At 45.0% G+C, this 20,595-nt stretch overlaps 1 protein-coding gene across 2 annotated transcripts in view; it reads right to left on the bottom strand.

The window, feature by feature from the left end:
- RAB30 (RAB30, member RAS oncogene family) overlaps positions 1-20,595 on the bottom strand; it is a 46,611-nt gene that overhangs the window by 9,509 nt on the left and 16,507 nt on the right. For both annotated transcript variants that reach the window (XM_066175652.1, XM_066175654.1), the window contains exons 2-4: positions 5,175-5,275; positions 3,715-3,798; positions 953-1,136 (exon numbers count right to left, since the gene is read on the bottom strand). In XM_066175652.1, coding sequence (XP_066031749.1) covers positions 953-1,136; positions 3,715-3,798; positions 5,175-5,267 — 361 coding nt within the window. In that variant the 5' untranslated portion in view covers positions 5,268-5,275. The remainder of the gene's footprint in view (positions 1-952; positions 1,137-3,714; positions 3,799-5,174; positions 5,276-20,595) is intronic.

Genomic DNA, 20,595 nt, shown 5'->3' with positions numbered 1-20,595 from the left:
AGCAATTAACTTAATGTTCACTGAAGAAAATTAATGTACATTTGCTAGTCCTTTATTAATTATTTCTGCACCATTTGTATCCAGGCCATACTCATGGAGCGTGAGTTTCTTCTATGGAAGCTCTATAAACCCCACAGCTTACTTGAAGTAGCACCAGGGTATGTTAAACTCAAAAAAAATTTTTTTCTCCTTTAAAATACACTTTTAGACACCTCTTACAATGACCTAGATTTTTTCATTTAAATAGCAAACTATTAAAGGTAGCATGAAACTTCTTAGCTTTCCCCAAGTTATTTTTCCACTGTTCTTTATATACTCTTGGACCTTTAAAAGCCAAGTCCCAACTATGAGATGCTGAAAGCAGAGCATGGAAAAGCACTGGTAGACAAAATAACCTTCCCCTTGCTTGTAGCAGACAGATGGCCTGAGGTCTGTTTTGCCTTGAGTTGAAGCTCTACAGATTAATATAACATTCAGATGTTTATTTTTAGTCTCCCTAAAATCCATGCAAGAACATCCAGTTTTCCAGCTCTGCCCCACCTATGACTGCTATGATCTACACAAATGATGTGGCTCCCAGATCCTGACCACTTAAGACAGGACTGGTTGTCCCACACCTGTGGAGTATAGCAAACTACAGACATCACCAGCTTGAGCAGGTCCGCACTTATTTGTGGAGATCTGAGCTTGGAGTCACCAGGGGAACTGCTCCATTCTTAGCTCAGTGGTAGCTGCACCATCTACACTTCAGTCCCTTATGGGACCGACTGGTAGGAAGCATCCCCCTCTAAGGCACGCAACAGCCTTAGCCCCAGAACAGGAGCACGCCTCAGGAGGTGGCCATGGCACCCTGAACTCCACTCTGAGCACCCTGGGGCTGTGTGCAGAAGGAAAGGTGCCAGCACTGGGCTCAAGGCACGCCCAGCTGGCCCCTCATGCGGCGGAGCCTTACCCACGAGCACGGTGATGACCTTGTTGCTGGCGTACTGCTCGATCTCCCGCAGCCACTCGGGCAGGCAGCGGAAGGACTCCTCGCAGGTGATGTCATAGGTCAGGATCAGCGCGTTGGCACTGCGGTAGTAGCTCTGCGTGATGGACCGGAACCGCTCCTGGCCAGCCGTGTCCCAGATCTGCAGCTTTTGCCATAGAAAGGAAAGGTGGTCAACGGCAAAACAAAACAAACAAAAAAATTATTTGATTTTTTATTATATAATATGTTTTTGGTTGATAGCAGCACTATTTTGACCTAAAAAAAACCCCTGCAGGGTAAAACCAATGCTGGGAAAGCACTTTGCTCTTCTCCCTTTGGCTTCCCTCCCCCAGCATTATTTGTTTCTGTTCCTGCACTTGTGGATTGAAATGCAAGGCACAAAGTCAGCTGGCACTGGAAGCTGCAGGTCTGTCAACTTCCATGCAACTTCTAGCATCCCCCTCTGCAGTGGGCAGAACTGCCAGCCTGGAGGGACTGGAGGGAGAAAGTCACTTCTCCCACCCCTGATGTCTAAAAACAGCAGCTCCCATTCCCAAGAAGGAATAAGAATGCCTCTGCTCTAGCTCACGGAGCTGCTTGCAGTTATACAGAGTATTTTTGGAGTTTATTGGAAGAAGCCAGGCAGATCAAAATCCCCTCTCAACTGCAGTGCTCTCTCAGCTCATTGGGCAGTGAGCTTTGGTAGCTGCTCATATCTGGAAAAGCTTGCACACAGCTTTCATACTAACAAGTCCCTCTCCACTGAGTTTATAATGCTATTTCAAAAGCTGGAAAGTATTTTTCCCCAGAAATCCATAATTTATTTTTAAATCTGAAAACTCTTTTGGTAAACAGCTCTGCTCCCTCATTCTGGACCCCAGCAGACATGCAGGGGAGGCTGCCCAGCACAGAGGCAGGAGGCCATGGCTTGGGCACTGCTACATGAGCCAGAGTAGCTCTGTTCTCTGACTCACTCCTGCTTTCCCCTCATTAAATGTTTATTCTCACAAGCACTGCTTACTCAAAGTTTCGGCTACGAGACCACTGAAAGAAATCTGTTTGCCTTCCAGATTCCAGAAGGCTCATTCCAATGCCCAAATGTATCCTACTAAGTTCCCACCAAGGCTTGGTCACTGAAACTCCAATTTACTGCACTGATGGGGGCAGGAGGGCGACTTTAAAACTCAGTATTCGCCAAGTGAAATATAGCAGATACACCAGCTAGTACTTGCTAAGGCTCTGTGACACACAATCCTGTCCCCAAGGTGATACAGAGAACACTTGTGTATTCATCAGATATTTGCAGGGCAGCAGAGACTTTTCATTTAGCTTGCAGAGCTTCCCTGAACCATCCTTGCCCCTGAGACAGCTCATACTGGTACAACTACTTCCAATATTCTCTTAAGAACTTTGCTCCCTCAGTCCAAATTAGTCTTAAAACAGGATTATATCACAGGAGCAACACTTCAAATGCAGAAAAATCCTGAGGGTAAATTCACCACTACAAACCCCAGACTTGATATACTGGTGATGTTCTAAAGACTCCAGCAGAATTTGACAGAGAACCAGATGTCCCAAACTTAGCAACACAACACCCCATTTTCTTCTTAAAACCCCTCTATGGTGCTGTGGTACAGGTTAAAAAAAAACCACAGGGATGAAAATCTGCCCAAGTCCACTGTTTCCACCCCATCATTTAAGCTTGAAAAGACCAGTGTCTGATCTCAGTGTCACACCCAGCCACTGTCACACTGGTGCCACTCCTGCATTTGCTCACTATTGGGTTTGACAAAACAGCAAGGGGAAAACCGCTGGTTTTCACTTTGATGCCCCTGAATTTTATGCAGAGAGAGTAAATCCAGGAGCAGCTCAGGGACCATGGACACCTCGATACTAGAGATTCAAATAACTCTACTTTTTTCTCATCTCAGATATTACAGAACCTCAAGTAAAACCTCTACTAATGAACAAAGTGGTAGCAGCCAACATTTCTGGGCTCTGGAACCCAACCACAGACTCCATTAAAGCATGAGATTGGTCTCCAATCTCATGCTTTGTGTGTTTTGGCCCAGGCAAAGTAGCTCTCTGCCAAGTGATGCTCAGGCTCAGTTTGGGAGTCAGCTCAGGACAAGGACAGTTTTCCAGAAATGGCTTCCACCCTATTTTAGAGGGTGAAAGAGTTAAAAATATGTAGAACTTTACCCTTTGCAGTTCAACCTGTTGGCTGAAACACAAGTACTGTGATCAGCTCAGCTTCTCCCAAATCTGTAACTTGGCAGAAATGGAAGATGAGCCTTCATTGTGCAGAACCACACAAGTCCGCTAGATATCTGTTCTCTGCAGTGGCCATCTTGGGAGCTCACAGGAGAAGACTTTCCTCAAGCACATCCCAGTGGGAATGCAACAAGTTTCTGCTTACCAGAAACACAGTGAGCAGAGGCTGCATTGAAATGCTTCTTTGGGCTTCCTCAATCCAAGCCAGGCATGACCTACTGTCTCCTAAGCAAGGACAACAGTTTTGCAAGGTCTCCCATTCAATTTTCTTCCCTCCAGTACGTTCACTTTTACAATCCTGATAGTAATGGTGGAGAGAGGCACACGGATTGTTAGATCCTGCATTGACCAAGCCATGCCAGACAACCCTGACCTTCCCTGAGTGTCTTCCAGCAGTGGAAGGGCTGCAAAAGAAACCTCAGCTATGGTACTGCCACATGAATTTGCATTTTAAATCGTCAGGCTCCTACCTTTACTTTTTCACCATTTATCTCCACAGTTTTAATCATAAAGTCAACCCCAATTGTGGCTCCTTGGCCTGGTGGGAAAAGCCCCTAGAAGAAAACAAAAGATTGATTAAACTTATTTCTACAACAAGACAAAAGTCTCACTCGGTGCCAATCCTAACTCTTTTCCATCTTCAAAACTATTCATGCGTTGTTCCCTTCCCATGACACTGACTTTCATCACATTTAGAGTGTGACATTTCCCCAGCATGAAGGTTACCACAAATTCAACCCTGTTGTGTTTTCCCTGCCTTATACATCCCTAGTTATGCAGCAAGTCATTGACTTCAGAGGTAGGAACACAGGAAAAGAAAAGGAGGAAAAAAGAGGAAAAGCCCTTCTGTACAGCTGGAAGAAGCAGGGGAAGGGTGAGGACCTTCCATCCTACTTCCCAATGCATTGAAAAATGTGTGAACATCTGTGTGGGATGAGATGCATCTGCTACCTTTTGCAACCCCACACATTCCCTTTTCCCTCCACAGCACCCTATGGCACCAATAGGCATTTCTGGGAGCTCTCAACAGTGGGGTCACATCTCTGCACAGCATTTCAGGAGCAAAGCATGGAGACAGCCATCATCAGGTGCCACAGCAATGGCAAGAGACAGCACAGTGCTGGTGCTGTTTGATTGCAGCACCATCAGAAAGGAGCAGCAGCAAACAAAATGAGAGCTTTTTGACTTCTGGTCTACCAAATCGTTGATTTTGGGGCACATCCATCCCCTACAGCAGCTGTGCTGCCAAAGAACAAGCAGTAGAAGTTGCCAAAGATTTTGGCTGTTAATCTTTTGGGTATGACTAACTTTATTGCCACTGACTGCCACGTTTTTGAAAAGCATCTAAAATCACTACAGCTTCAAAACTAAAATTAACAGTGAAGGAGAAAACTGCTGACAATTTCTAGTGAAGAGTGCAACCAAAACCCCACAACTTGTGCTTTATGATGCATCATGCAAAGTCTTCCCTTGTCCTGGATCACAGAGGCTATTCTGCCACAAAAAAAGACACTGGACTGACAGCTCAGGACCTGGATTATTTATTTTCTAATGACAAATAACAGGGAGCCCTTTGTGCAGGAAAGGTTGGGGAGGAGACCAGGAGACCTGTTGGTCTTATAAGTGGCCCAGAACACCACCAAAACAGGAAGAGTTGTCCCAGTGGCTTTCAGAGGGGACTTCCCACCCTCAGAGAGGAATGAGATTTCTCCAACACAAGCCCCAGAACAGGGCCAGGTGCAGCACAAGATACAGCCGTGCTGCTTGTCCCAGTACGTCACTGTACGTGATGTATGCATTATGGGTGTGAACAACAAAATGCTTTGGAGCTGTGATGCTGGCAGAGCCCTCAGAGCCACGGGCTCTACACTCCCATACCAGTGCTGTCCCCATCCCAACATTCCACAATCCAAGAGGTGGCCACCCTTACCTGAGTGAAGCGACGGACTAAGCAGGTCTTCCCCACCCCGGCGTTGCCGATTAAAACAATTTTGAAGAGGAAATCATAATCTTCCATACTCATTTACGCAGCTGCAAGAGAGACAGAGAGCACAACACTGTGTGAACCAAGTCAGTGGGGACATGCCCTTTTATCCCTGCTGAACTTTATTACTCCAAATATTCAGAACAAAGGTCTCTTGGCACACACATGGCTGCTCAGATAAGGGAGAAGAGCACTTTTCACTCTAAGCCGGGGCATCCACGTAGTCAGAGTCAGCTGCTGTGAAACATTGGCCCCATGTTGGTTCTTTTGAGGTCTCACCTGGCTGCTCACAAGTTAGAGATGTTGGTTTTCAGCTCTCCAAGCAGTGCTCCACAAACCTGAGACACTGATTCCTAGATGTTCCCAAATGTTTGTTTTGCTTTTGACTACATCAGTTCCAAAGGACAGCATGGACTTTGTCACATGGTCTGAGGGGATCATGTAATTTACTCCTGTTAGGGAAATATCCCAAACCCCACCATGAGCTCTTTCAGGAGCACACTGGGTGCACACAGAGCAGGGCTTGGGCACATATGAGAGCAGAACAGGTAGGGGGACTTAATTTTAAAACAAGAGCTCATGTGCTCAGTGTAGTGAAAAGTGGGGTAACATTTTAGCTGAAGTACAAGAGGTTTTTTAGAAGAGAATAAATAATATATGCTATTAGGAATATTACTACTCTGGTAATTTTCTTTAGTTTTCTGAGGAATCTGAGGAATCTTGAAATTGCTCAAATGTGAAGTGAACAGAGAGGATCTTAGGGATTATCCAGCACACTCCATGCCCCAAATCCAAGCTCCTTGGCAGGATGCAGAGACTGATATTTCAGCAATAGCACAGGAGATGGGCAGAGTTGCCTACACAGAGGAAGATCCACACAGCTTCCTACGCCACTGACAGCATGGGGAGGACCAAACAGATAAATGCATTTACTGCAACTGAGCAAGTCATAAGGGATGAGCATCCACACCTCCATCTCCAGTGCTCCCAAGGACTGCTGCCAACACTGGGCCCAGAAAAGGGGTCTGTAAACTCCCAGGAAAGCAACAACAGCCAGAAGAGATTCAGCTGCAGATTTTAGGAAGAAAGAAAAACCCAGAGACAAGGAAGCAAAGTACAGTGTCTAAATCCAGCTATGTCTAGGAGGATCCAGGCTATACACATGGCACCAAAGACCTGTCCTCAAGATATCAGAAAAGAGATTTACACACCATCCGTTCAGAGACTGTGTAAGGCAAAACCAAAACATCAGTACCTAACCCACCAGTACCTATAGATTAGTTAAAGAATGAGGTGATAAGAGTCAAAGATGGTAAGTGTAGCAGAAGTATCGGGCTGATGGGTGGGGAGTGGAGAGGAAAAACGTATTACGAAAGTGCTATCCTCAGTAAATCCCCAGATTGCTTGGAGGATTTTTACAGAGCTGAGGAAGGGAGCAAATGCAGGCTGGGTAAAACCAGCTTCTCATGCTCAGTCCAAAGTCAGGGTGCTGTCTCCCACTGCCTCCAAAGGTCCTTCCTTCAGAAGGTTCATTGTGACACACACCAAAAGGCTCCAACTACAGACTCCAGTCCCACCAAACAGCTGTGATAGGCTTTTAGTCAAACAATCAGAGAACACAAGATAAAGCTGAGACAGTCTGTTTCTGCCTGGCAGGGAACATTGAAACAGTTCTCCAAGCACCACCAGCAGTCTGGTGGACCTGGAGGGCAAAAGAGGTAGAAGACTGACTCAGCTCCTTCACATCTATGTGGCCCTTGACCTTTCCAACAGCCTAAAAAAAGGGTAACCACACCAATTAGTGACTAATGAGCTGCATCACATCAGCAGATGGTTAGTAGGAACACAACTGAGTCACTGCATAGACGTGTCACTTCCACCGGGTCAGGGACACAGTGCAGCACAGTGCCACCAAACAGTAGCAGTTGGAGGTGTCCTGAGGATGCTCTGACTTCACCTTGCTCCAACACACAAGTCCTTGCAGACCCCTCCTCTCTTAGTAGAGTGAAAGAGTGAGACCTTAAAAAACAGCCCCAAAAAAGCACCCTTTTTTACTTTCTGGGGATCTTACTCTGTGTAATCGTTTCATATCTCCGTGACTGACTTTCCCAGAGTGGGACTGGATAACAAAAGCAGTATTAAACACACGTTGACAGTGCTCTTAAATGAAGACTAAATGTTACCATAAGGTTTCAAGGTTTCACACTAGCTTCTGCCATGCAGAAAGACATGATCATCCGCCAAAAGCTATTTCAAGATTAATGATACTCACGCAGCACTGCATAATTATTCCTGGGATTCTTCATACCCCAGTGGGTATGCTCCACCCAGAGAGATTTCAGTTCCATTACTTGCACCCTAAACAATCCAAAATTCAAATTTATCTTCCTAGGAAGGTTAAAAATAAACTTTCTCTGTAGATCTTTGAGGTCAGAAATGCTAAATGGCTCAGACATACCCTAGAGTTATGTCTGATCCCCTTCATTAGGCTCTAGGACTAATCATATGTGATAGTGACCCCAAACGGGAACTGAAAGAGGAGCCAAGACCATAAAACAAACCACGCAATGATGAGATTAAATGCCAGAACAGTAGAGATACAAGAAGTCAGGGCATGGGAACGGAGAAAGCAAAGGAAGCAGCAAGGAAGAGTGAGCAGTGCTTTGTGAGGCAGAGTGGGCAGGTGAAGCTGACCATGGCTGCCCTGTCACCCCAGCTGGTATTCCTCCCTCTGAGTTCACAGGTTGCCCCAGCATGCTGGACGCACAGACACTGCACCAGCCACATTATGAGATCCTCTCCTCCTGCACACCAAGCCTGCAGCCAAGTGACCTTTGCTGCCGACTCAGGCTCACACTACCCTCCCCTCTCCCCAGAGAAGATGTGTCTCAACCTCTACCCCACTTATCACAGCTGGGGAATGTGCATTTCAGCAATACAGCACATTGAATTATATGCTTTAAAAAAACCCCAAAACAAACGCAGAGCACAACTTCTCTATTTGTTTTTGTTTTCTTGGGTTTTTTTGGTGTGGGTTTGGGTTTTTCTTGTGTTTGCAGGTGCAAAGCTCTGCCTCGCATCCCTGCAGTGGCTCAAAGTGTTCAGGATGCAGCTGCCTGTCCCACCCTCAGGAGGAGACAAGACCCTGCAAGGAGGGCAGGAGATGGGAAGCCAGTCCATGCCTCAGCCACCCCTCACCACATTCATTTAAATCACAAACACTACAGCACAGAAACATGCCCTGTCATGAGTTGAAGCAGGAGTAGAGTCCAAGGCTGACAGCAGGGCAGAAAATTTGGTTTCACAGCTGTTTTACCCCAAGGCAGTTTATGCAGCTGGCATCCCAACCAGCCTCCATGGGCTGATCCTGCCAGCCTCACACAGGAGCCGTTTTGTGGGGCTTTATTTCATTTGTGTCACTGCTCTGCTTCACTCCATCATGCGACCCCACACACAGTCACTCTGGACAGAACAAGAGGCCGGGAGGGATAAATGGAAGCTGGGTGACCACCCGGAGACGTGGTCCTTCAGTGGGAATGCAGCTGAAGGACAGCAGGACATGTTTTAGACTTAGCTAGTTCTCACAGATTCATAGAATCATTAAGGTTGGAAAAGACCTCTAAGATCATCAAGTTCAGCACTGCCAAGTCCGCCACTAAAACATTTCCCTAACTGACACATCTACATGTTTTCCAAACACTTCCAGGGATGGTGACTCCACCACTTCCCTGGGCAGCCTGTTCCAGTGTTTCATTGCCTTTTTAGTGACAAAATTTTTCTTGACACCCAATCTAATTCTCCCCTGATGCAACTTGACACTTCCTCTCATCCTATTGCTTTTCACGTGAGAGAGGAGACTGACCCCTACCTCACTACAACCTCCTCTCAGGCAGTTGTAGAATGAGAAGGTCCCCCTGAGCCTCCTTTTCTCCAGGCTAAACACCCCCAGCTCCCACAGCCACTCCTCATCAGTCTTGGGCTCCAGACCTCTCATCAGTTCCACTGCCCTTCTCAGGACATGTTCCAGAACCTCAGTGTTTCTCTGTTTGGGCAAGAGGGTGCAATTAATGCTCTTAATATGCTTCAGTTATTAATTCCAATTCGACCAAAAGACCGTCGAGATCCACCCAAACCAAAAGCACAGGGACCAGGGACTTCCACCTCTCCTTCTGCCACCCAAGCTTGTACAAACAAATTCCTGCTCCCATGGGACACCTGAAAAGAGAATGCAGAAGCAGTGGGCTGCTTTTCCCATGCTCATTTTCAGCTGCTGTTGACTAGCACCCACAGGTCCTGTTCCACTGAGCAGCTCCCCAGCCACTCTGCCCCCAGTCTCTAATGCTGCCTGGGGTTGCTGTGATCTAAGTGCAGGACCCAGCACTTTGCCTTGTTGACCCTCATACAGAAGTTCAGATCCTGCTTGGCCTCAGATCCAGCCTGTCCAGATCCCTCTGCAGAGCCTTCCTGCCCTCCAGCAGATCAACATTCCCACTCCACTTGGTGTGATCCACATGACTGCCACGAGCCACCTGACTGAGGGTGCCCTTGATCCTCTTTCCAGATCATCAATAAAGATATTAAACAGGAGTGTCCCCAAAACTGAGCCCTTGGGAACACCACAGCTGCCAGCTAGATGTAGCTGCATTCACCACCTCTCTCTGGGTTCAGCCACCCAGCCAGTTTTCTACCCAGTAAAGAGCTGCGTGAAAAACAAAACAGAACAAAACCCAAACTACCCACAGCTGAAAAGGTTTCTCCCCATTTAAGGATTAAGACCAAAACCATATCAAGCCAGGAATGCTGATAATTTTCACCTCAGCTCTATCCCACCTCAAAACCCCATTACAACCTAGTGCTGCAATTAGACACAGAGAAAGATCTGAAGCCTTTTCACCTGCTGGATCTAACCAGTAGGCCAGGGCAGGTTTTGATGTATTTACACAGTTCTTAATAAACAAGTATTTTTTGTTTTTCATCATCCAACAGCTATAAACAAAAATAAATTTACCCAAACATCTCAAGTTCAAACAGCAGCAGTTATGTATACAGATATTATACTGATTGTATACGCCATATGAGCCACAAAATTCAAAGCTAAGGCTAATATTTCAAGCAGAAAATTATTCCTCACAGGCCAGAAAATTGCAGGGAATTCAGGTCTGGACATGCTGCTGCATTACGTAACTCAGGATAAAATATTTTCATTTCCAAAGCACCTGCCAACCAAGCAGGCTCCTGCACTCAGCAAGCATGAGCCCAGCTCATGCCCCTCTGCAAACAAGCAGCCTGGATTTCCCTCTGATTCCTCACTCCTCACCTTCACAGGGTTTAATTTCACTTCCATTCACACTAGAAAAATTAAGGAGTTGTTAATTCCCAAGAAGGTCTAAATCATGCATGGCTCTGTGCTGATGGTGGCAAAACCACAAGTACATGGGATACATGCTCTCGGCATGGTGCAACGTTAAAACTGCAGCAATGTCTTTTCCAAAATCAAGGGAGAAAGATTTATTGTAGGCACTTGGGGTTGCATCTCTCAAATCCTCCCACCACACTTGCCGTTGCAGGTGAGCTAAATCCAGTTGCCCATGCTCTGGCAATCCTAAACATACATCTTCAAGGAAGGAAGAAGGTCCCAAAAGTGCTCAATAAATCCATCCAACCCTGCCAGGAGGCTTCAAGTAACCATGCACACAGTGCAGGGAGGCATGGGGCCTCTCCATGCATGGCAGACCCAGCACTATTGGCTGATGAGCTGCTGATCATTCAGAAGTCTAGACACATTTTAAAAAGTGCATTTGGAAAAAAAAACAGATGATGAAAGACCTACCCTATAGAGAGATTCATGCTCCTCAATGCTTTGCTCAGGATGTTTCTCCTACAGCAACCAAGCAAGTTGAGTAGGTACAAGTGGCCATGTATCAGATGTATGTCTTATCCCATAGATATATTTCTATAAATAAAAGGAAAGCTAAGGCTGAGATGTCTTGGATCAATGACCATACAGAGCACACAGACCTTCCCCTTACCTCTTTTGTCACTAGGGAAAATCTGCAGCTCACTGAACTAATTTGCTCAGGTCATGGCTCACACATGAGCCGGCCTCCAGGTGCTTGTGAAGGTACTACAGAGGAACCCAGTGACCAGCAATTACAGCTGCTTCACCACAGAACAAGTGGGTAAATCCAGCACCAATATCATCCCAAAGAAGAGCCTGGAGCCAGAGCTCCAGAGAACAGGATACTCTGCTGTGTGCTCCCACTTAAGACACCCCAGCCTCACCCCAGCCCATGGCTGGACACCAGACTGCCCTCTCCATCTGCCTGCTTGGCTTAACACTAAAGGTTACAGACCTCACACTCAGGAACAAACTTTTCACATATTCCAGGCATCCCCTGAGGGTGAAAAAGCTTTGTGTCCAGGCTCTCCACTTCTGAGTGAAGTCTTCTGGGGGGCTTTGCTACTACTGGTGTCAAGAGCAGCATTAACAGACAACATTAATCCTTTTTGGTTGGACGGTGGAAAGATGTGTTTGGGTTGGATGCATCCTTGTGGATCTCAGCACCACCAAAGACCCTTCAGGAGAGATCAGGCAACTCACAGCTTGCCTGCTGCAGTGTCCTCATCTAACTTTCCCACCTCCTGGAGGGAGAGGAGACTCAGAGACATTTGTGCATGTCAGTGCTGGGAACGGCCATGGAAGTGCTAAATATCACATGCAGACAGCAAGCTATATTCCATCACACACATCTGAGGATTTAACTGTTAATCAATAATAATTCTCCTCCCACAGACAAACTAATCAGATTTCTGTGTCATGTAGGAATAATGAGATACACACAGTAGATACAAAATGATAAACAGAAAATTAAATTCTTTAGGATTAAAAAAACCCCTGCTGACATGCACAGCCACAGTGCCTCAATGGTGTCTGACCAAACCACATACCAGCACCCCCAGGATACACATCATCTTCAGAAGCATGAGAACAGCCTGACACTCCATTTACTGTCAGAATCTGGGTTTTCACTGCAAAAAAGTTGATGCAATATTAGCACATGCTTTTATAAATATCTTTTAAGACATGCTTGGAGATGGGGACAATACTGCATGCTCCAAACAACACTCCCTTGGTCTTGGCTACATTTTAGCACATCCTGCAACCACCAAGCTGTACAATCTGCAGCAAAATGTTTTTGTGTGTTGAAGCAGTTACAGCCAGCACAGCAGACACACTGACTTCCAAGTGTGGAAAAAACTGCATTTCCAGAAATCCAGCCAAAAAATGCTGTTTCATCCACTCAAAAACAACAGCCTCTTCCCAAATGGGGGAAAAAAAACCCCAAGAAAATTATTCTTTAAACTAGAGCCAAGAGGTAACCGAAACATTTATTGCATGGAAAAGCCAGGAAAGCTTACTAAGTCCAGCCCTCTGGGTGAAATAAAGTTCCCACACCAAGATCTGACCCACTAAAATGGGAAACCCATCATCACCTTTCATGAGATTTTGTGTCTTTAGCAACCAGGTGCAGGAGCAGGCTGAACCCCAGATGTCTCCCACGAGGTTTCTGGGGCCAGTGCAACTCCAAGCAGTGAAGTGCAGGCTGCCCACCTCACAAGGAGGCAAACAGTGGAAAAACAAAGCCCTGGTTTAGAATAAAGGCTTGCGCATGTCAAATACGTAAAAAGCAAGAAGTCTCCTGACGCATTAGTTTGCTGGGCTGGCAGGAGTTTGAGTGGCATCATGATCATACGTGGAAAAGTTTTGAAACTGGGTGACAAGGTCCTACTAAAAACTTGGAAGATTAGACAGCTTGACACCATAGTTTTTGAAAATATATGAGAAAAGCTACCATAACTAAAGAATTTCAATAAAGTATTTACAGGAACATCGTGACTCAAATGAGGTTGCAAGTGCAGAATTAGCTCAAGTGTAACTATGTCATTTAGCAGTGACATAATCATAAATGTATTGTGAAATATGAATATGTGCCTTAGATACACTTTCATAACCCAGACTACCGAAGAAAATTTTCTTGAGTTTTAACTGCAGTGACACGTCTTACTGCTGTTGACCATCTTGTTTTCATTGTGTCAGAATCTGTGGTATGAATAAAATGAAAAAAAAAAATCTAATAAGGTTTTACTTAGCAAGAATGTTTTCTAATTGAAAAAAATAAGCCATTATTTCCATCTCTTCACTTCTGCTTAAGTAAGCTTATGATTTACTGGGATTTATATCACTTCTCCATCAAACCTATTAGAAGTAATAAGTAATTAAACCTCAGCTAATCGCACTTTCAGGTGTCTGAGGTCTGGGCTGTGCTTGGTACCTCACAGCTTGGGCTGTGTGGTCCCTGCAGCCCTGTGCATGATGCTCCTCTGCCATGCCATGTCAATGCCATGCCACTGGTGAAGGCCAGGCTGTGCCAAATCAACAGTGTCCTGGAGCAGCAACGAAAAAGCTAAAGAAAATCATGCTTTTGGCTTGGGACAGATATATCATACCTGAAGTCTAAATATAGAATACATAAATATATTCCAAACCACTTTTTTATATATTAAGCAATATGTCTTTAAATACATATTTTATGTATATTATATATATGTAATTTAAATATTGTAATAGTAATAAATTAGCCACACCAGCAGCAGAGGAAGAGAAAGATAAGAAAGATAAAAATCACAGATTCATACAAGAGTTTGGGTTGGAAGGGACTGGTGAAAATCATCCCTGGAAGTGTTGGAGGCCAGGTTGCATGAGACTCTGAGTAATCTGATCTGGAGGAAGGTTCCCTGCCCATAACAGAGGAGATGGAACCAGATGATCTTTAAAGTTTCTTCCAACCCAAACCACTCCAGGATTCTACAATAACATTTAACTGAGAGGAACTCAACGCCTAACCAGTTCCTCTCATACATTTTGTTACAGCATGAAGTGCAATGAAGCAGCCCCCTCAAGATAATTGCTTAAAGGAACAAGCACAAAATTATCAGGGCATTAATTTGCAAAGTTCAAGCAACCCATCTTCAGTCAGTCATTTGCATTTGGTTTACAGGGGCAGTTTCTTCCTGCTGACTCATGACGGTGCTGTCACTCCCAGGCAAAACTTTCAGGCATGACCCCTAATTCAAGGGCAACCTACTACACCAGAGGTGGACTGTTAAGAGAAAAGGGGTCTTTGTTTGGCATATTTTTCAACTTACACGAGGAAATAAAGAAGTGACCCTGTGTTTCAGCTGGAGGCTCCCTCTTCACAAGCACACATGCAACATCGCATGTGAGATACATGTGAGCTGTGCATCGCACCTGGGCCACCACAATAGGAAAGGCAGCACTTGGCCACAGCATGTTTGCATTTCAGAAGGATTTATGCCTCTGTTACGGTTTTTAAGGAAAGGTTTCTTATCTAGAAGTGATGGTATTTTTGAACATGAAGTGAGGGGACAGAAGGAATAAAAGACAGTTGAGTGTTACAGGCTTTTGCCTCCAAAGATGAGCCTGGAATCCCAAACCAGGGGCGCTCTCTGCCATTAAAGTCAAGTTTGGGGTGATATGTTCTGACCTATTCCTAGGCTGATTATTGCCCCAGTGGTCTTCAATTTACCACCTCCTATTTCCAGATGGGAAACACATTTTACCTGTACCAGGCATGCTCATGCACACAAAGCTTCAGCTTCCTAATGGAACTACACTACAAGCTCAAGCACTGAAAGTGCCCTCTAAGAAGTTTTCCCCTCTAAAAAATGGTCTCATCTGATGGAAACCCCTCAGCTGGGATCAACCATCCTGTCTGGCAAGTGACTGATCTGGCAGGGAATATTCTTCACATTTCTGCAAAGAAACACTGTAGTACAGCTTTAACTGTGGGTAGCTGCCAGAGCAGCAGATGTTTCACAAAAACAAATTGTTCAGAGAAGGAAGAAAGTAGAAACAATAGAGACTTGGGTGTAGCTTCAGCACTGGCTTAAGAAGATGTTTCCAAAGGGAAGGCTTCCAGCCCTGCCTGCTCCAGACAGCTGCGGGAGGGACCCAACCCAGATGGGGAAAAAAAACCTGAGGGTGGGACAGCAGAATTAGATTTTACAGCCCGGGTTACAGAATTTAATTTTGTAAAGTATGTTTACTATCTTGAGTATCTCAACAACAGTAACTTCATATCATGGCTCCCGAGTAAGATTTTTATAAGGATATCACAGGTCTCTTCAGAAGGTAAGAAAGTATTCATGTTTTGGTTACATTTTAGCTCACATGCTAACACATCGCCTATTTTCAGTTCCCCTTATAGTTTCAGGTGGTTACAGTACTTTTTATTTACCCTAAACCACCACAAATGTACAGTTAAGTCTTCTAGGGCAGCTAGATGTTAAAACCTCATCTCAGCTTTGGACCAGCTGCAACTCAAGAAACTGCAGGGGGTAAATTTGGCACTAAAACAAATCCTTAAACACAAAAAGGCAGCTCTTTAGCAGAAGCTTTCTGCTCCAGACCTCCTACCACTGCAAGGATATTAGTCAAACAGCTCACCTAGAAGTATAAAATCTGAAAACATTATTTTAAAAATTGTGTTCCAGGGCCGTTGAGATTTATTGTTTAGAGCTGATGCAGCAAGCAGTACCTTGAGGACTAAGCAGGCAGGGCCCCACAAAATCAAACATCACGTGTGCATGTACACGCATTAAGATATGGCATTGGCCACAGCAGTTCTCCAGCCCAGATAAATCATGCCTCCACCTCTGCACACCTCTACACCCAGCTCAGCTACTTCCCACCTCCTGCCACATGGGTTAATATATTATTGCAGAGACCTGCAGAGAAAGATTTGCATTTGGAGAGAAGGTGAAGGTACAACCGCAGCTTCTGATATTCACCCTTCAGATGTCATCAATGACCAGCAACTCTGTGACATAGCCCAAGATCTCCCAAAGAATGGTGTTTTCATTCAAAAATATGTTCCCATCTCTCAGGGCTCTTCCAGTACAGACATTGCTGTATTATAGATAATAGCACACAAAAATGCTTTTTTTTTTTTCCCATACTATTACTATCTCCTGGCAGCAGGCCCCTGAAGTTTTTACCTCTTTGGGACTAAAATTAGTAAACAAAAAGTTACTTCCCTCTTGCTTACTTAAAGCAAGCAGCAGCCAGTCCTTTGCAGACACTGATGCCAATGTGACGTGGGCAGCCTGGGCAATGCTGCCACTGGGACAGGGACTCACAGCTACATGGTCATGGGGACACAACTTGGCACATCAGCACCGTGTTTGTGACCACCTATTTTTATTCCTTAGCAACAGAGCAGCTTTTGGGGTTGAGCTTTGAGTTTGTGGGGCTTTTTTTTTGTTGTTTGTGTGTGTGTGTCGAATCTATATTTGGCACCCTGAGGAAATTCCTAAATAGAAGATAGGAATTTTCTAAAAAGAGGATAAATGCTGGCACTCAGCTTTGCTAACAGCAACACTACCAACCAGGCTCTTGGTTAGTGTGAAATGCGCAGACCTAGAGCCAAGGGAAGGTCTCACATGGACCAAGCATCATGAGTCACATCCCTCACACTTTCTGCCTTTGCAAGACCTTGCCCTGGCCTAAGAACAGGAAAAGATTTATTGGTTCATAGCCTAATCCATTTGTATCCTGTGTAAATCAACATCTCCAAGGCTCTGAACCTCATCACTGCTCAGCAGCACTGATGGGTCCCACGAAAATTTTTGTCCTGTGGGAGACAGTGCTATTGCTGAGTGGTCCTGTCTCAAAGGGGGAGAGGGGCAAAGGGGGGAGGACTTCAGTAAAATACAGCAATTCTGAACTAAGATACTGTCCTTACCATAAATCATGGAAATATCAATACTTCCCAGCTCTCTACAGCTCTTAAATAAAAACATGCAAATTAAATCCTGAGTAATCTACATTAGAGAAAAGCAAACAACACCTGATGTTTCCCAACTGTTAGCAACATGACCTTAAAAATTGAAAAAAAAAAGATTTAATCATAGGAAGGATAAAGATATCACATGGCTTGGCAGTTTCATCGGTTGTCATGGCAAATGAAAATCCCTGACTCTCCAACTTGCCTGTTTTAGAGGAAAGGAAACAACAAAAATGCCCTTTTTTATGACTAGAAAGGAATGTTTTCCTAATAATCACTCGTGAACCCACTGCACACTATATATAAACAGCTGCTCCTTCCCAGGGAAAATGTTTGCTGTTTCTTACTGAGCAGCTCTCAGGGATCCAGGCAATTCAGCCCCAGCAGACATTCAGGCGTGGGTAATGAAAATCATGTGCTCTTGGATGTGGTGACTTCTTGCCTGCCAAAGGGAGCCTGAACTAGCTGCAAGGGGGGTCTCAGCTCCATGAGTGCTCAGCCACCAGCTCCCACGGGAGGCTGCCAGCACAGCATGGCCAGGAGAAGCTGGCAGCAGTGTGAGCTCCCTCCTCTGCTCCCACACTCAGCATTACCATGCCATTTCTTGCCACGTGTCCAACAACAGGTGTGTTTTCCTGTGTTCTCAAAGCAAGCCAGAACCATGGATGTTTGTGTGAGATTTAATCTGCCAGGCAGGTAACAGCAGCGAGGACACCCCGGTGTTCGTTCCCATCCAGGCAATCCAAAGCACCTTGCACCCTGCCCGTATGACCAGCATCACACATCTTCCATTACAGCAGATTTTCTAAATATAGGGAGATAATTTGGCGGTAACTTCAAAAGCAGGTCCCCAGAGAGCCTGCTCCTTCCAGCCACACTGCCTTTTGTTTTTGGCTGCATGCTAAAAATCTGGGAAGCTGAGGATAACCCCACAGCAGATTTACATCCCTCATTTCACTACCAGGCTTTAGTTCATTGGTTTGTCTCCAGCCCTTGCCCTCCTGCTGCAAATCGCTCTCCACTCCTGGGCTTCAGTGCAATCCTCTTGCCTAGAAGGAACAAGACCCTAAGGAATAATGTTTATTGTACAGTGTGGTAAGCAGTGCTCCTCTGTGGTTAGATTTTTTCCAACAACCCCATCCACTGTGATTGCTTCTGGGGAGCAGAAGTTGCACCACCACAGACGGGCAGCTGGCTGGAAAGCAGCCCCTTCTCTAAGGAAAGCCACAAGCTCTTTCCCTTATCTTCCTGAAAAGGCAGCTGTGTACCAAACTGCACCACTGCACCCCAACACTGGCTGTGTATGTACACTGAGGGCCACACGCTCCCAAAGGCCCTGGCCCCAGTGAGTCTGCACTGCAAAACCTTCATCGCAACAGCAAAACCGTGCTCCTGCACAAACTTCATCCATCGTCAGGGATGGCCATACAGATTAGCTAGAGATAATGAGACAACACATGGATAACTAATTTGGATCCGTTATCTTTTAGATATGAGGCAGAAGGAAGGCGAGTCATCATTGTCCTTCCTCCCTGGCCAGGCTGTGCCTGCAGGACTGCGGGTGAGACACCCACCTTCATTTACAGGCTGCAAGTACCAAAACGAGGTCACTTTGTATCAAGTACCAGATAAATAGGTTCCCACAATAACTTCAGCTGCAACACCGAATTACATCACCAAGCCTCATGCATTAACCCTTACCCACATCAAGGAGATGGAACATTAAGGTTACTGAAGTTACTAGGAATGCAATCACAAGCCAAGGGACAGAAGAACTCTGCTCTTTCACCTACCCAATAAGTAAAAATACACAGAAAATATGGTTTTCCCACAGAGGATTCCAGCCAGACTACCCCTCACCACACTGGTCCTGCAGCATGCTCTCCCTGCAAGGGTTGCTGGCTGACACACTCAGTCCCCTGGTGGTTCTGGGTCCAGAGTGTTTCTGGACTGTTGCGCGTGTGGGTGGTTGTGGGAAGGAATGGGCAAGGAAGAGAGCATGGGTCAAAGGGGAATTTGAAGGCATGCTGTGAAAGAAAAAGGGAAACAGAAAACCAAAACCAAGCAAGACTAGTTCTCTTTGGGTATTACAGAAAAACAGGCACTGTTGGACACCACACAGTTTTACAGCTTTAAGTTGAAAGGATGTGACAGAGCAAATATTTTCCATCCTGACTTGGAGACTTAGTAGCAGTCTCAAGGCTACAGCGTGAACACTCCGGTGTTCAAGATCTTGACACACAATCCAGGAAGAAAGGTGTTTCAGTCACAAAACAGACTGCATTTTCAGCTTCTCAAATACATACATACTTAGACATTTTCCTTTAGGATAGAGCTTGACAATTGAGATGGTATGAGGCAGACAGACTGTGCTTATGGGGGTAAGGCACATTTCACATTTGTTCATCCCTTGCATTTTCCCAATTTTTCACAAAACTATTTGGACTAGCACCATTTGTTCTTTAACAAAATGGGCAGTCTACCCAAAAATACTACTTGTAATTCAAAACTCAACATAAGGCATTTTTATTTAGCGAAATAAAGAATTCCTTCACATCATGTTTCAGTTTGCCATTTATCCCCTCAAACACAAGCACAGCCTTGCTGCCCTCCAGCACAGCAGGCTCACACCAAGTATAAAGCAATGTACAAACAGCAAATTGTCATGAGCTCTAAAGAGATTTCGTGTCTAACAGAGCCTGTGTAAAGCAAAGACAAGACTTCTGTACAAACTCTGTATTTCCAGTTCCTTCTGTATGCATTTCTATACTACATGTGACTGAAATCAGATATCCAGAGAAGAGAATAGATTTTTTTTTCCTTTTTTTGGTGCATATTTATCCTCTTAGCAGGTAAAAGAGGTGAAGACCAAAACCACAAGTCAGAATATCAGAAGATTTTTGGCTCTGCTGATAACTGCTTGCAGGACAGGTCTGACATGACACTTTAGATTTTATTCTTTCCAAGGCAACAGTCATCAGCACTGCCCTGAAATGGCACTGCAAGCCCAAATACACCCATCCTGCAAAGCTCTTTGCAAGGAACTTGAACAAAAACATTATCTTAAGTCTTAATTTCAAAAGCAGATTTATAAAAAGTCACTGGTTTTCTCTCTGAAAACATATGGTTTACAATTTCTTGCACAATTTTAATGCAGTCAGCTAACTCCAGCAAGAACATAAGAATTCTAGCTTTGAGCCATCTTTCCAAACTACTCTCTCCTCCAACCTACTTAGCTTCTCTCCAAAGGAAAAAAAAACTTCCCTCTCAACATGTGCTGCTGCTCTCTTGTAGCCTTAGCTCCTCAGTGTCTCTGCAATTGTCATGTGCAAAACAACTGAAATTGAGGCAACTTGAACTACTGGATACATGTATGATAAAAAGCAAAAGAGAAGCTGCTGTGGTGGTTAAGAATCCAGGCAGGGTAACAAGGCTTGCAAAAATGGCTTCATCTGGACTGGGATATTTGCTTAGCTGGCAGAACTCTCAATTGCTACAGA

This window comes from Chamaea fasciata, unplaced genomic scaffold, assembly GCF_029207755.1.
Source record: "Chamaea fasciata isolate MVZ Bird 193981 ecotype frontalis unplaced genomic scaffold, bChaFas1.0.hap1 SCAF_2, whole genome shotgun sequence".
Lineage (NCBI taxonomy): Eukaryota > Metazoa > Chordata > Aves > Passeriformes > Sylviidae > Chamaea > Chamaea fasciata.
Note: the sequence above shows the minus strand (reverse complement) of the source record. Positions and strands in the feature narration are given on the sequence as shown.